Source organism: Culex quinquefasciatus, chromosome 3 (assembly GCF_015732765.1).
Source record: "Culex quinquefasciatus strain JHB chromosome 3, VPISU_Cqui_1.0_pri_paternal, whole genome shotgun sequence".
Classification (NCBI taxonomy): Eukaryota; Metazoa; Arthropoda; class Insecta; order Diptera; family Culicidae; genus Culex; species Culex quinquefasciatus.
In genome coordinates this window covers 106570807-106584990 of record NC_051863.1, presented here as the reverse complement: position 1 = coordinate 106584990, position 14184 = coordinate 106570807, and the positions used below count along the sequence as shown (strand labels likewise).

At 35.4% G+C, this 14184-nt stretch overlaps 1 protein-coding gene across 2 annotated transcripts; it reads left to right on the top strand.

Annotated features, from left to right (window-relative positions):
• Positions 1 to 2193: 2193 nt before the first annotated feature.
• Positions 2194 to 14118, top strand: LOC6030788 (keratin, type II cytoskeletal 1). Of its 2 annotated transcripts, XM_038260066.1 has the most exons (7): positions 2194 to 2484; positions 7617 to 7791; positions 12769 to 12956; positions 13015 to 13218; positions 13346 to 13549; positions 13659 to 13781; positions 13843 to 14118. In XM_038260066.1, exons 1-7 carry the CDS (start codon positions 2404 to 2406, stop codon positions 13942 to 13944), a joined length of 1077 nt encoding a protein of 358 aa, XP_038115994.1. In that variant the 5' UTR covers positions 2194 to 2403; the 3' UTR covers positions 13945 to 14118. The 2 variants fall into 2 exon arrangements, with proteins under 2 accessions (XP_038115994.1, XP_038115995.1); XM_038260067.1 differs by lacking the exon at positions 13346 to 13549 and having other exon boundaries at positions 2195 to 2484; positions 13843 to 14116.
• The last annotated feature ends 66 nt before the right edge of the window (positions 14119 to 14184 follow it).

The following is a 14184-nucleotide window of genomic DNA, read 5'->3' as shown; positions in this document are numbered from 1 at the left end:
TGGAGAATTTGGTGCAAAGTTTGCAATATCTTGAAACCCATTTTTTAATTGATGCATTCTGAAGATTTTTCTGGTTAGTTTGCAGTACGTCGTAACAGCCAACGCAACCTCCGAGACATATTTGATTTTTTCTCTGTAACAAGTCAAATTTTCATTGTTTTTCAGTAAAGGGCATTTACAGGACGAGTAGATGAACTATTCAAAGTATTTTTAAATTTGATAATTCCTAAATTGATCGTTCTCAAAAAATTTCTGTGTTTACAACTGGTGCTAAAGTCATAACTAATCCGAGAATTTAAATGTTTCAACTCAGTCAATTGAAACGGCTTTCGTCCAAACCCAACAGCTCGCGACAAAAAATAATGCTTTTATTGTTTTTTTTTAATTTTAAGTTGTGTCATTCATTGTATTTCATTGTATTTTTGGAATTATGAGCAAAAATTGAAATTTCTTTACATAATCACAGAAATTTTGATATTTGGAGGTTCTTAAATAAGGTTTCTGTACAGTTAGATAGGTTGAAAAATGTTATCGGGAGCTATTCTTAAGGTAAACAAACAACAACGAAACCTTCAAATTATTTAGAGGCTTGGTGGTGGAAGTGTTAAATTACAATCCACTTGGGGGCAGAATCGACCACTTTTTTCCTGCCTATTAAAAACTACCAAAAGTTACAAAATTTGAGCCAAATTGATTATTTCACTTCTGGTAGCTTCACAAATCACGTTAAAGGCAACATTAGTTGATTTTTTAGTTGTTTTGATGCTTATTTGTAAAAAAGTGTCTTATTTCAGCATATTAGCACAATATTCAAAAAGGTTTTTTTGGTAAAAGACCTTGTAAAAGACTATTTTTATAAAAGTGGAAACTATGTTGGAATTGAATTTCTTATCACCCTCCAACGTTGTATTAAACGAAATGGCATGTTTTCTAAGGTGGTCTATTCTGCCCCGCACCATGGAAAAGTAGTCGAAAAAACACATTTTTTAAAAAATGCATCAAACATAGTTTAAAGTATTTTTTTCATGAACCAAGCATACAACATTGAAGGGAATATCCCAAAGCATAAGCCTACTACACTGACTTCATAAATTTAAATGTAAGCGGGCCATTCTGCCCCTATTATCTCAGAAGTTTTTCAAACTAATTTTGTTGGTATTTGGGTAGTTTTTAAGTAGTTTGTAAATTAACCAAAAGCTTTCTCGATGAGCCCTAGAATGTGATGTCATTTGTGGATGGCACCTTATAACCCAGGTCTTGAATTGAACTTGAATAAACACACTTTTATTTACTAATTTCAGCGGCAAAAATACGTTTCAAAGATTGGACTTTACTTTGAAACGGTTAAAAACCATTCGTCTCCATAAAAGTTAATTTTTAATTTGCTGGGGGCGTTTAATGCTTGAAACGATTTTTGGAGTGCTCCAACTTCCAAGTATATAAAATTTTTGCTCAGAAATGTTTTTTTTTTTATTTCCTATACTAATAACTTATGACCTGTGAATGATGATAAAATGTGAACATTATATCAAATATCAATGACTACACGATCACTTAAATTACATCGTTTATATTCAATTCAATTCGCTTATTGAAATCATATTGTGCTAATCCAGTTGTGATGAAAATTCACAAATATCTCATTACAAATTGATCAAAGAGTTAAAAAATGTGAATGCCTATTTTTGAATTTCAATTTCTGTCAGAACATTTCAGTTTTTTATAGGTCATTTAAAAAAATGGTTTGATGATGCAAGTTTTTTTTCAGAATTTCAAACACAATTGAGAACGATTCTTACCAGGAACTAAATTTGGCTATCAAAAGCGAATGGTGTCTGGAATAATCTCAACCCTTTTAAAGATCTCCACAGTCCACGCACCTGAAGCTCCCCCGTAAACAGGTCAGAACCCTATTAACATGTATTAACCGTTCTCTTTAGTTCATCCTCTTGTTCGTATTTCTAGTCCTATTTGCGTGCGATGATGATCAGGAAAAATACGCAAAAAATAACGAATAAAAAAACCAAGCCTTCCAACAACCTGTTTCTTCCCTGGATCATTCGCTGCACTTAAATCGATATCCTACGTCAGTCCTGCAAAACCGGGCAGCTTATGAGCATGATATTTTCAATTGCTCTGCCCAATCAACCAACCACCGGCATCGTGACAAAAAAAAACATTAAAGAAGCTGGCGTCGCGATCGCCACCGTTCAGTGCGAGTCGATCAGTCGAGCGCGCAACAGCTCAGCAAGGTGGCTTAAGTCTCTCGTTCATCCAAGAATTGTGACGCGATCGCCAGTGATTATCACACGTGTGTGGGCGTGTGTGTGATTGTAAATTTTAATCAGAATCGTTAATCAGTCTCCAGAGGGGCGGAAAGTTTCATATTGCACAACCGGCAAGATGATCTCGAAGGGATTAGCTGTGGTTTTGGCTGTGACAGTAGTGCTGGCTCAGATTAGCCTGAGCGCGGCGGCTCCCCAGGTAAAAAGTGATAAAATTCTAGCCGTGTCCGTGGTTGAAACTGTTGCCACGAGTGGATTTCGGCGAAATGGCCAGTAAATTATGCAAAAGTGTGATACAAGCAATAGGGAAGAAATTTCAGGACTGATTTAATATTCTGAATTTAATATGTAAAGTTGTGGTGTTGGATAGAAAGTGGAATCGTGAAACATTTGAAGGCGTGAGTGACTTGAAAGCATGTAGGTTGACGAGAAGAAAAAAATCGCGTTTATGAATAATATGTTTAAAACATCAGTTCAATAGAGTGAAGTTAGCAAACTGAATGGAATAATGTCAAGATGATGCATCAGTTTTTAACCGCCGGAACAATCACGCTTGTTTCAGAAACTGTGTGATTCCTACAGAAAGTTTAAGTTTGGAATTGAAGTACCATTAATAGACCGATTTTTAGCAAAGATACAACAAAATGTCACTTTTTCAATTTTCTGTGTGATTTTTAAAATTGAAGTTTTTTTATGAATCAATAGAGCAGTTCTCTCAGATTTCTGTCATTCATTAAATTCTCCATGTAATTTTCCATACAAATTTGGCAGCTGTCCATACAAAAATGATTTATGAAAATTCAAAAATCTGTATCTTTTGAAGGAATTTTTTGATCGTTTTGGTGTCTTCGGCAAAGTTGTAGGTATGGATATGGACTACACTGAAAAAATATGATACACGGTAAAATTTTTATGGTGATTTTTTATTTAACTTTTTGTCACTAAAACTTGATTTGCAAAAACACTATTTTTAATGTTTTTTTTATTTTTTGATATGTTTTAGAGGACATCAAATGCCAACTTTTCAGAAATTTCCAGGTTGTGCAAAAAATCTTTGAGCGAGTTATGAATTTTTGAATCAATACTGATTTTTTCAAAAAAAACGAAATATTGCTCGTAAAAATTTTTCAACTTCATTTTTCGATGTAAAATCAAATTTGCAACCAAAAAGTACTTCAGTGAATTTTTGATAAAGTGCACCGTTTTCAAGTTATATCCATTTTCAAGTGACTTTTTTGAAAATAGTCGCAGTTTTTCATTTTTTTTTTTAATTAGTGCACATGTTTGCCCACTTTTAAAAAAAATATTTTTGAAAAGCTGAGAAAATTCTCAATATTTTGCTTTTTTGAACATTGTTAATACGACCCTTAGTTGATGAGATATTGCCATGCAAGTGTTTAAAAACAGGAAAATTGATGTTTTCTAAGTCTCACCCTAACAGCCCACTATTTTCTAATGTCGATATCTCAGCAACTAATGGTCCGATCTACAATGTTCAAATATGAAACAATCGTGAAATTTTTCGATCTTTTCGAAAAAAATATTTTAAAAAATTTTAAACCAAGACAAACATTTCAAAAGGGCGTAATATTGAATTTTTTACGACCAATATTTTGAATTTTTGGAAAAATTAGTATTGATAAAAAAATCATAATTCGGTCAAAGATTTTTTGCACAACTTGGAAATTTCTGAAAAGTTGGCATTTGATGTCCTCTAAAACATATCAAAAAATAAAAAAAAATAAAAATAGTGTTTTTTTTTGCAAATCAAGTTTTAGTGACAAAAAGTTAAACAAAAAATCACCAAAAATTTTATTACCGTGTATCAGTGTTTTTCAGTGTAGTCCATATCCATACCTACAACTTTGCCGAAGACACCAAATCGATCAAAACATTCCTCCAAAAGATACCGATTTTTCAATTTTCATACATCATTTTTGTATGGACAGCTGCCAAATTTGTATGGAAAATTATATGGAGAATCTAATGATGCAAAATGGCTTTTTTGGTCATACTGAAGGCACCAAAAAAGTTTCAGTCGGATTAAAAAATACAAAAATTAAAATTCCAAAAAAAGGCCGATTTCGTGGAGAATTGCTCAATAGTTGAAATGTGTTTTAAATGCGTTATCTTACTTCAAACGCCAACAATATTGACCAAATGAGAAACGCAAGCCATTGAATGGAAGAGGTGTTGCTCCTTTCGTTGTCTCGCCACGCAAAGAAATGGCTGGTAAAACCTCAAATTTCAACCAATTCGTTCAGTTCAAGGAGCAAAAGAATCGTTTTTGCATTTGTAATAAGACTGGTACAAATTTCGTTTAAAGTTTTTGTCTTTTTGTGTTTGTCTGCCAAATTTCCTCTACTTTCATTTCCCTGACTAAAACTTCGATTCTAAGAATAATTGTGTACAAACAAAGAAAATCTTAAAAACATGGAAACCACCACGTTGTTTTTGTGAACCACAACAGATATTCCTGCAGATGTACGAAGCTAAATTTATATCAAACCATCAAATATTTGAACTTCATAGGTCGAGATAAATTGTGGCGAAACAATACGATATTTATTTTAAAAAACATGAACGTACTGCACTTTCATGGAATCATTTTCAAAAAAAGAAAAATAACAATTTTAATATACCTACCAAAGGAGCTAAATAAAAATAAAACAATCTGACGAATGATGGCAATTTACTACATTTCCTTCCCTTGCCAAATTAATTTTAGAAATAATCAAACACATAATAATGAACTATAGATTTGCAAATCATAGTTGAAGGTAACTCCAAAGCTCTACTAGGTACATCTTTTATGTCAGAAAGATGTGTGATTTTACCACTAACAATGTTTAAGTAATCCTCTTTTCCGGTATAAAGTCCCCTTATCAGTCTTAATTGAGGTGATATTATATCATAAAAGAGGTTATAAAAATGTTCACCTTTCAAAATTTCAATTAATTGAATTGATTTCATTATTTTGCAAACAATAACACGATAAATGTTTTCTATTTGGTATCAGTACTATCTGTAAATCAGGAGACACAAATTTTCATTCAAAAAAAGTAAAATCTTTTTGATTCATAATTTGGTAACTATAAAACAAAGACATCAATTAACATTCTGTATTAAAATATCTTACTCACAGAAATATTTCTAATAAAAAAATCAGAACAAGATAAAGCTGGAGTATTCATCTACCGAAAAAAAGGTTTTGTTTTTTTTCAGCTAGGTTCAGCTAGACAATTATTAAGGAAATACAAGTAATCGTTTCTAGTTAAAGAATAAAATACAGATTATTCGGAACATAAGTTAATTTTTATTTTTCTTAAATTGAAATTGAAATAAACTGTAAATTAAACAGATTATATGTTGAGTCCAACAGTCCAACAATACTTCAAGCTAAATAAAAAGCGCAACCCAAATCAGTTTGCAAAATTCGCAAAAAGATTACCTAAAAAACCGAAAATTTTGGAGAAGTGTTAATTTAAAAGGATACAATCATTGCATTTTTACTTTTTTGCACTGGGAATTTATAAGCAGTGATTGTTGTGAAATGTGGAACGTGTTTCCAAGAGACCACTCAAGTATTTTTGATGATTGTCCACGATCCAAAAATTTTAATGTTGTTGTATGGGAAATTTTTCACAATGATGGGAGGAGGTCTAAAAGTTTCCACGTGATTTGTGGGTCGTCCCTTTATAGCAAATACTCAAAATAATCATTATCTGGAAGGAAACATTATTTGTTTTTTTGTTCTTGTGCATACAAATTTGAAAACAAAAATTTATTATATGGTAGAATTAACTTTGGGACTTACACGAGCCGTATTTCAATAGTTCTCAAGATCTCGAATTTACAAGGTTTAAGTTTCAGAACATACCTACTGCACTATGAATTTCGACCAACAAGCGGGAAAGCTCATTATTGCTTTTAGCTTGTATTGTTAATATATAGAATTGTAGGCCATTAGAGCATAATTTGCAAATTTTGAAATAATTTTTTTCTTATTTTACGGCCCAAAAACAATCTCTTAAATGTCGTTAATAAATCCTTAAGAATAGTTCTAAGACATCAAGCGGCTCCTTCGAATCTCCCTTTGTAAGAATAAAAACAATGGAGGCGCATGGTTTCTTATTAAATTCTTTTTTCCACGAGGATTATTTCCAAAATTTGAGTTTTTAATATTTTTCGGACGGAAATGAACGATCATTTAAACAGTTGTTGACAATGACATTTTGAAGATTATGATCTACTTTTACTCAATTTCTTGAACGATTCTATGACATTTAATGGGCCAGAAATTCCTCATAATTTTACAATCATCGGATTCTTCAATGACAAAAACAAAAATAATGCTGCAAAATACTATTGCCACCCAACCGGATTTTTCTTCCAACTCCTTTTTGTCCTACGTTGTTCAACAAACATGTTTTGCGCATTGTCCAAACGTGCACGAAATGAATATTAATCATACAAATCTTAAGCTTTTGTTCTGAGAGCACTTATAATTGGAATTAACATCGCGTAGTGCGCGTTTTGCGCATTTGACTGCCGGTGGAATATTGAATTTTTGATAACCTCAAAATCGGTTTCATTGTTTGCTTTTGGCCAAAAATAGCCAACTTTCTAATTCTTACTCGCCTTCACGATTTAAAATTATCAAACAAAAACTGCTTCTGTCTGCAACTATTGCTGAGAGTGGTGCAAATTGCTCTCCTCCACACACTCGACCACTCAGATAACGCGGGGGGTAAAAAAACAAGTTCAGTAACAAGTCAATCATGTTGTATGGTTGCAGTCGAGGAAGCAAACACTGAAAGCTACCTCACCAGCTGCAGCAGTTGACATTGAATAGTTGCGATCGCAAAGGGGAATAGTAATGATAAAAAGGGTAATTATCATATAAAGCTAGAGAGAGAGAGAGAAAAACGGCTTGATCAGGTACCAGATTTAACGGAATTGTACCGGCGCCTAAGTCGCCGAGGCGTGACTGAGTCCGGCGGAATTGTTCTAAGGAAAATTTGTATGCTCATCTGCGATTCATCGGCTTACTCACTCGTGACACTCGTGGAATGGCGTTAGAAAACGACATTCCAATTAGCGATAATGGTGCGGCTTTGACTTGTTTGAAATTTCGAACGCTTCAGGAAGCTCTTAGTTAATGACAATTTTGAAGCATCGCCTTGAACTTGACCATCAAACTTCTAACACACACTGATTAAGCAGCGCAAAATGGATTCGACTTTACGACAGCCCTTCAACCTTCAATGTTTACTTAAGTCACACTTCCCTCAACTAATCCACCTTGACTTATTTCTGTTTCCCGCGCAGTTCCTCACCTTTAAGGACGGCAAATTCGGAGTAAACTTTGGCGGTTACCATGCCGAGGCAGGACTTGGTGGTCTACTGACCGGAAATGCCGCCCACGGAGGACTCTCGGCATCGGCCGGAACGCCCCACGGACAGCAGGCCGGCGCAGGCCTCGGTGGAATTCTGGACGGCAACGGTAATGGCTTGGGTGGCTTCCTGGGAGCTTTTGCTAGGTCACCGGGGCGAAAATAATTGGATTTACCCATTTTTTTTTGTTGTGCTCTGCTGACGCAAAACAAACCTCCGATCCATGACTTGCGGAAACTAATCAAAATATCAAAAACAGGATTCACGGCAGCAGAGTTGGTGAAATAAAAACACTCAAAGACGAGAAACGAAAAAAAAACACAACTAACTGCTTCATTGATCATCCCCCTCCCTAACATTCGTTTTTTTTTTTTTTTTTGCTTGGTAACAATTAAGTAATGTGAAGAGTGATGGGTCGGCCCAACTAATTATATGTGCTGCGATCGCCCAAAGGACGGTAGTGATTGCAATTGTGGAGTCTTAATTGTGGCTAATTTCAGACAAACCGGTTTCGCTGTGCATTCTAACGATTTGAGTGACTTCAACAGTGCATAAGGGACGAACCCTGTGAATCGTGCATAATTTGTGAAAATAATGTTTACCAATTCTAAATCAACTGAACTACATAACCTGAAGTGAACATTACTTTATTGAAGAACGTAATCTCGCAAAAAAAAATCAGACATCAATTTTCAAAGCCTAACTTGGAACATTTAGTTCTGTATTATAAAGTCTTCAAAATACGAATAACCCAGAAAGAATAGTTGTGCTTCTTTTTTTTAAGAAAAAGATTCTATTTTCAAGCATCAACAAAAAAAATGTTTCGAAGGTGATTTTATAGCTGTCGGTCACTATTGCTAGTACCAACCACGAAAAAAGTCAATTCTCAAAATCGTGAATTGTGTTCATGAATTTGAGAACCACGATTATATTCACGTTCATAGTGCAAATGCACTATACTCATGAATAAAATCCTTCGTGGTTCTCAAATTCATGAACACAATTCACTATTATGGGAATTATATTTTTTACATAGACTTAGAATTTTAGAGCATCTACCACGGGATTCAAACCAGCGACCTTTATATTGTGAGTTCAAGACACGGTCTGATTGATCCACACGGGTGAGACGAATTGATAACGTAAACGCTACAGTTTCGTCTAGGTATGATAGATTTGGACTCCCTGCACACCGCCTCATTTTTGCATACCGTAATCTGGGGTGAATCGGGACAACAGGAATAGGGACAGCAGTTTTCAGAGCACTTAAAGCATTTAAATTTGGAAATGGATGTACACATTTTGTTGGCCTGAGTCTGTTCTAACCGAAGCCAGCAGAAAAAAATCAAAATATTGTGCTCCAACATGGTAAATCTGCTGTCCCAATTCGCCCCATGTGTCACGATTGACCCCAGTTTACGGTACTCGATACACGAGGGTGCGCATGGTTGGTTGAGATAATTCTGTAGCATTTATGTCTAAAATTTGCAATTTAATTGATTGGCAGGAAATTGTGTTATCAAATCACTCTACCATCAGTGGAAGTGACATGGGCCGTTAACACTTGTAGCCCCAACGGGGTCAAAAAAGTTGGAAATGCATTTTCACCGGCTCATTCAACCGTCTGAAAAAAGTTGGAAATGCCTTTTTTATTATAACTTAGGTAGACGCATCTGTTTTGGATCTACCTTGTTGGAGGTGATTCTTGACATTCTTCCGGACCGAATGCAATAAGAATAATCCAAATCGGTTGAGTTTTCGCCGAGATACAGCCGGATGAAGTTGCATTTCCAACTTTTTTGACCCCCTTGGTGCTTCGCGTAAGTTTTGGCCCCGTTGCAACGCGTTGGTGCTACAAGTGTTAAGACCCCTCGGTGGACGGTCACCCCGTTCGTTTAACAACGATTGGTGTCAAACCATCGGGGTTTCACTGTATATTAGAATCTTATTTATAAAATGGAATTGCTTTCGAGGACAGTTAAAAGAATCTTTATTGAAAATTTGTTTTAACAACAAAAAACCAAAATAAAACAGACTTACTATTATATTTCAAGCCTGAGTTTCAAAGTAGGCAAAACCTGGGTGCTGAATAGTGGTTCGCAAAACGGCCTCAATTTTGAACTGTCAAAGTGGAACCAATTTATTAAAAATTGTTTTTTTTTTTTTTTTTCAAGAATGATAAATTTGTGGATTTTGAGGACCTGGAGTTGATGTCAAGAAATCTATAAAAAGTTGAAGGCGAGATTGTGACTTTTTCATAATTATGAATGGATGTTGTTTATGCATTCGATGCGGTTGTATCCATCCAGAAGCTGTCTTAATCTTAATTTGATTCCGTTTGAAAACCTACTGGTTTAGTGAGAATCTTCTCTGTTTGTTGGATCAGCTTCGCTAGAATTAGTGATGTGTTTCATTGGACCAGGAAGAGCTGTAGGAATCCAAAATCAGCGACATCCGTCATCCGTAAAAAAAGAAAAACCTCTTCTAACCGATCCAAACTTGAAAAAACACACACAATTTTCCAGCAAAAAATATCAAAAACTAGCCAAAATGAAACACAAACAACTGATTATAAAACAGCTCATTTACAAATAAGAAAAAAGTCATGCTTGTGCTTGAACATCTCCCTACTTTGTAGACGTAACCAAAGTGGGATCATTCGAAAATCACGTTACGCATTCGCTCTATTCATCACCCAGGGCAAAACTAACAACAAGCCAAAGAAATTTTTGTGAAATTTCAGAAATTGGGGAAATAAAATTTTGAAGTATGCAATTCAATCAATTGTTGAGTCAATTATCAAAACAACCTATGAATTATGGGTTTCCTGTGCAGATAGTACCTTTTGAAAATTTAATCTAGAATTAGCAATCGTTTCCTATGGTATGTTGAACATGAAAACCATGAATAGCTCAAAATCTCCTATAAGCATTCGGGTAGACCCACTAAACCTTAACCAAATGAGCTTATGTTCTCAGGCGAGCATCTAGGGCCATCGTATTATAAAATTACAGTTGATGCGCTAGAAATGATCAATTTTTGTCCGTTTCATGTTCACGTATTTACCGAATTACATTTTTATCTTTCATAAAAAAAAGTCTAATCAAATCAGCATTTTTGAAAAAGTTTCGTTTTTATCTTTAAAAAATAATTTGGAATTTGAAGTAGTCTAAATTATACATTTCCAGACATAATTACTATTTTTCTATAATTGATTGATTAGTAGTGCATGAAATTTATAATGGTTATGACGTGCATAAGTTTCTAAGTGATTTGAGCATTTAACAAAATTATCATGAAAAAATACACGCAGCAAAATAAGGGATATTTGAATCAAAAAAACGTTTTGTTGATTTGAAAATCAAGCTTTTTGTTGAATCAACGCTAAACGTCAAAGCAATTTTTTCAAAACAACAAAAATTTTTTGTGGAATTGAGAAAATCAAGGTTTGTTTCAACGCAAAATCGGCGTTGATTATATTCAAGAAAAATTTTGTTCAATCAAACCTCGTACAGACTGATTTTACAAAATATTTTTCTGCGTGATACTATTAATACATATAAAAATTAAAACTTTTGTCAAGTCGAAATGCTTAATACAACTTGTTACACTCAAACCCCGATGGTTTGACACCAACTGTTGTCCAACGAAAGGGGTCACTTTTTAGTTTGACATCCCTTTTACACGGAGTTCACACACACTATCAAACGTTTGTTTTGATAGTGCGCGTGAGTGCCATGTAAAAAGTGACAGTTCGTTACTTTTTAGTTTGACTTTGTCCAACCAACGGGGTACAAACTAAAAAAGTGTCAAACAAAAAAGTGACCAACCACCGGGGGTTGAGTGTAACTGATTTCAATGAACAAACGAACAAAAAAATACTTCTTGGAAAACATATTTTCATTCATTAAAAATAATATCATCACTATTTTACTAATCGAGCTTACATTAAAAAAAATATGATTAAAAAATTTGAAACTGGTACGTCAAGGAAAAACTCAAAAACACGGAAGCAGAACTTTATTTTATGTTTAAAAATGGGATCTGTTACAAAATTTGCCATAAAACATGTAATTGGGTACTAAAGCCCTATGTCAATTTTTATGTACAACAGTAAAAAACACGATCAAAAACCATTTCTGATCACTTTTTTTCATTTTAATGCAAAATTTTTTTTTGACAGGACAACATTTTTTCGATGGGTCAACTATGGTCCCCTTGGAACGAGCTGTCAAGTAGGAGCTTTTCTGTCAAGAAGGACCGCGAGGTTCATTTTTCAAAATTGATTTAAAATCCATTTTAAACTCTTTCTGCTCGTACAAAGGGTCATTGTACTCAGAAAAATAAGCTTTATCGCTGTAAACAATAATATCAGCAATCTAAGCTTCATTTTAGGACCCAATTTAGTTTTAAGAAAAAATTAAAAAAAAAACGAAAAAAGGTTTTTATTTACAAACCACTCGAAAACGCTTTCGCTCCAACTTGGTGTCTATGGAAGAAAAGTGAGAAATTGTCCGCTTTTTCGAATGGTAATGGCAAAATTTGAATCAAAGGGTGTATTCAGCCTGATTTTCGAAGAAAATTTAATTTTTGGCTGTTTTTTTTATCGAAAATTAAAGTTTTGGCTTTTGGAAATATTTTTATTGAAAAGAGCGCACAATTTTCGTTAAAACACACATTCGATCGATTTTTTGAACATCTGCTTCAAAAGATATGATTTTTTTCAATTTAAACGTAATTACCAAAAATTTAAAAATTAAAGAATTCCTAAAATTCAAATAGCATTGTAAATTACTAAACTGAGTGCACAGGAGTTGTTGCTTTGAGCAGGACAAACGATCCAGCATGTTTTATTAAGATCGGAAATGGTCCGGCTCAAAATCGTATTTTTAAGGTCGATTTCGCGTGGAAACCGTCATATTTAGTAATTAATTACATTATAAGCTGAATGTTTTGCTTGTCCATGTCCCCTAACAATCCCGTTTGCAATCAACTAACCTGTAAGTAATACCCAAATTTCAATAAATTCGCGGAAATTTGACCATCGAAAATGAAACTCATAAAATTGATAACTTTTGTTACACAGCTCGCACCGCTGGCGGTCTGTACGCTGGGGCGACGGCCGGCAACGGAGTCGGCGCCAGTGCCGCCCTTGGAGGAGGCCTGAACGGCGAAGGTGGAGCAGGTGGAACCGGAGCGGAAGCCCACGCCGGAGGAATCAGCCGGAAGGTGGTCAAGCTGGGTCAAACTAATGGAGCCGCGCCACCGAGTGAGGTAATTTCAAGATGACTTTTGAAGACTTTGAGATATTGAGGACTGGATTAATTTCCAGACTATCCTGGTTCATGAGGTTCCGCCAGCACCCCAATCGATCAACACGCGCTTCAACCACCAGGAGTACGACTCCAACACCAGAACCAAAACCATTGTCAAGGAGGTTCACACCGATCTGGAGGCGCCACCGGCGGTCCAACAGCCCGTCCAAACCCGCACAAAAACCATCTACAAAAAGAAGGTCATCACGCGCCCGCATAAGGTGAGTTGGATATTGAATGATAAGCCACTTTAGCCTTCTGTAGAACAAAAACTAACCGGCTTAAATGTATCTTGTTACTAATGATTAAAAAACACACACCTCACTCACATTAAAACTCACACAACAGGTAGCAGTAGTTGATAGCTCGTACGAACAGGGTGTTCAGGCCGGAGGTTCGGTGTCCAACAGTGTAGATCTGAATCGATTCTTCGATTTCCAAGCTTTCACAAACATTGCTGCAAGCTTTGCACATCCGGCCCCGATTCCGAGCCCATCTTCGTCGGTCTTTGTAGAGCAGGAACATCACCACGATTCCGAAATTCAAAAAGAGGTACAAAATGGCACTTTCATTTAGCAATTATTGGTGATGATCCACTGTAGCTCATAGGATTCAGTGTAAACGTAACTTAAAATCTTTAACTACGACCTCTACAATTCAGGTTCACGTCAAGACCCGCTTCGACTCCAACGGCCACAGCGGAGGAGGATCAACCCAAACCCAAACCTCGACGGTCAACGCCGGCGCCACTCTCAACTCGAACTTCTGGAATGATATCTTCAACGTGAGTCATCTTGCATCCCTTCACTTTTACAAGAACTTGAACCGTTATTGTCCTTTTGCAGATTCCCATCTCGACCTTGAGTGCGGTGAACCAGTTTTTGAACAACAAGTCTGGATCGGGAAGCGGCACCGTCCACGTCCACAAGCACACCGAGGTGCATTGAACCGCGGTGGCCGGTCCCGGCGAAGGAGAGTGATGTTATGCTTTATCGACGAATTTTACAGTGTATTTTCATTCCAGCTGACTCATTATTGTGTAAGAAATTTCGAAACAATTTAGATGATCAACTTTTTTATGGAACACGACATTTTAAAAATAAAATAAATTATTTCTCTAATGCCTGTTTTAATTATCCACATTCACATGATGCAAATTACATAGAAAAATATATAATTGTTCAATT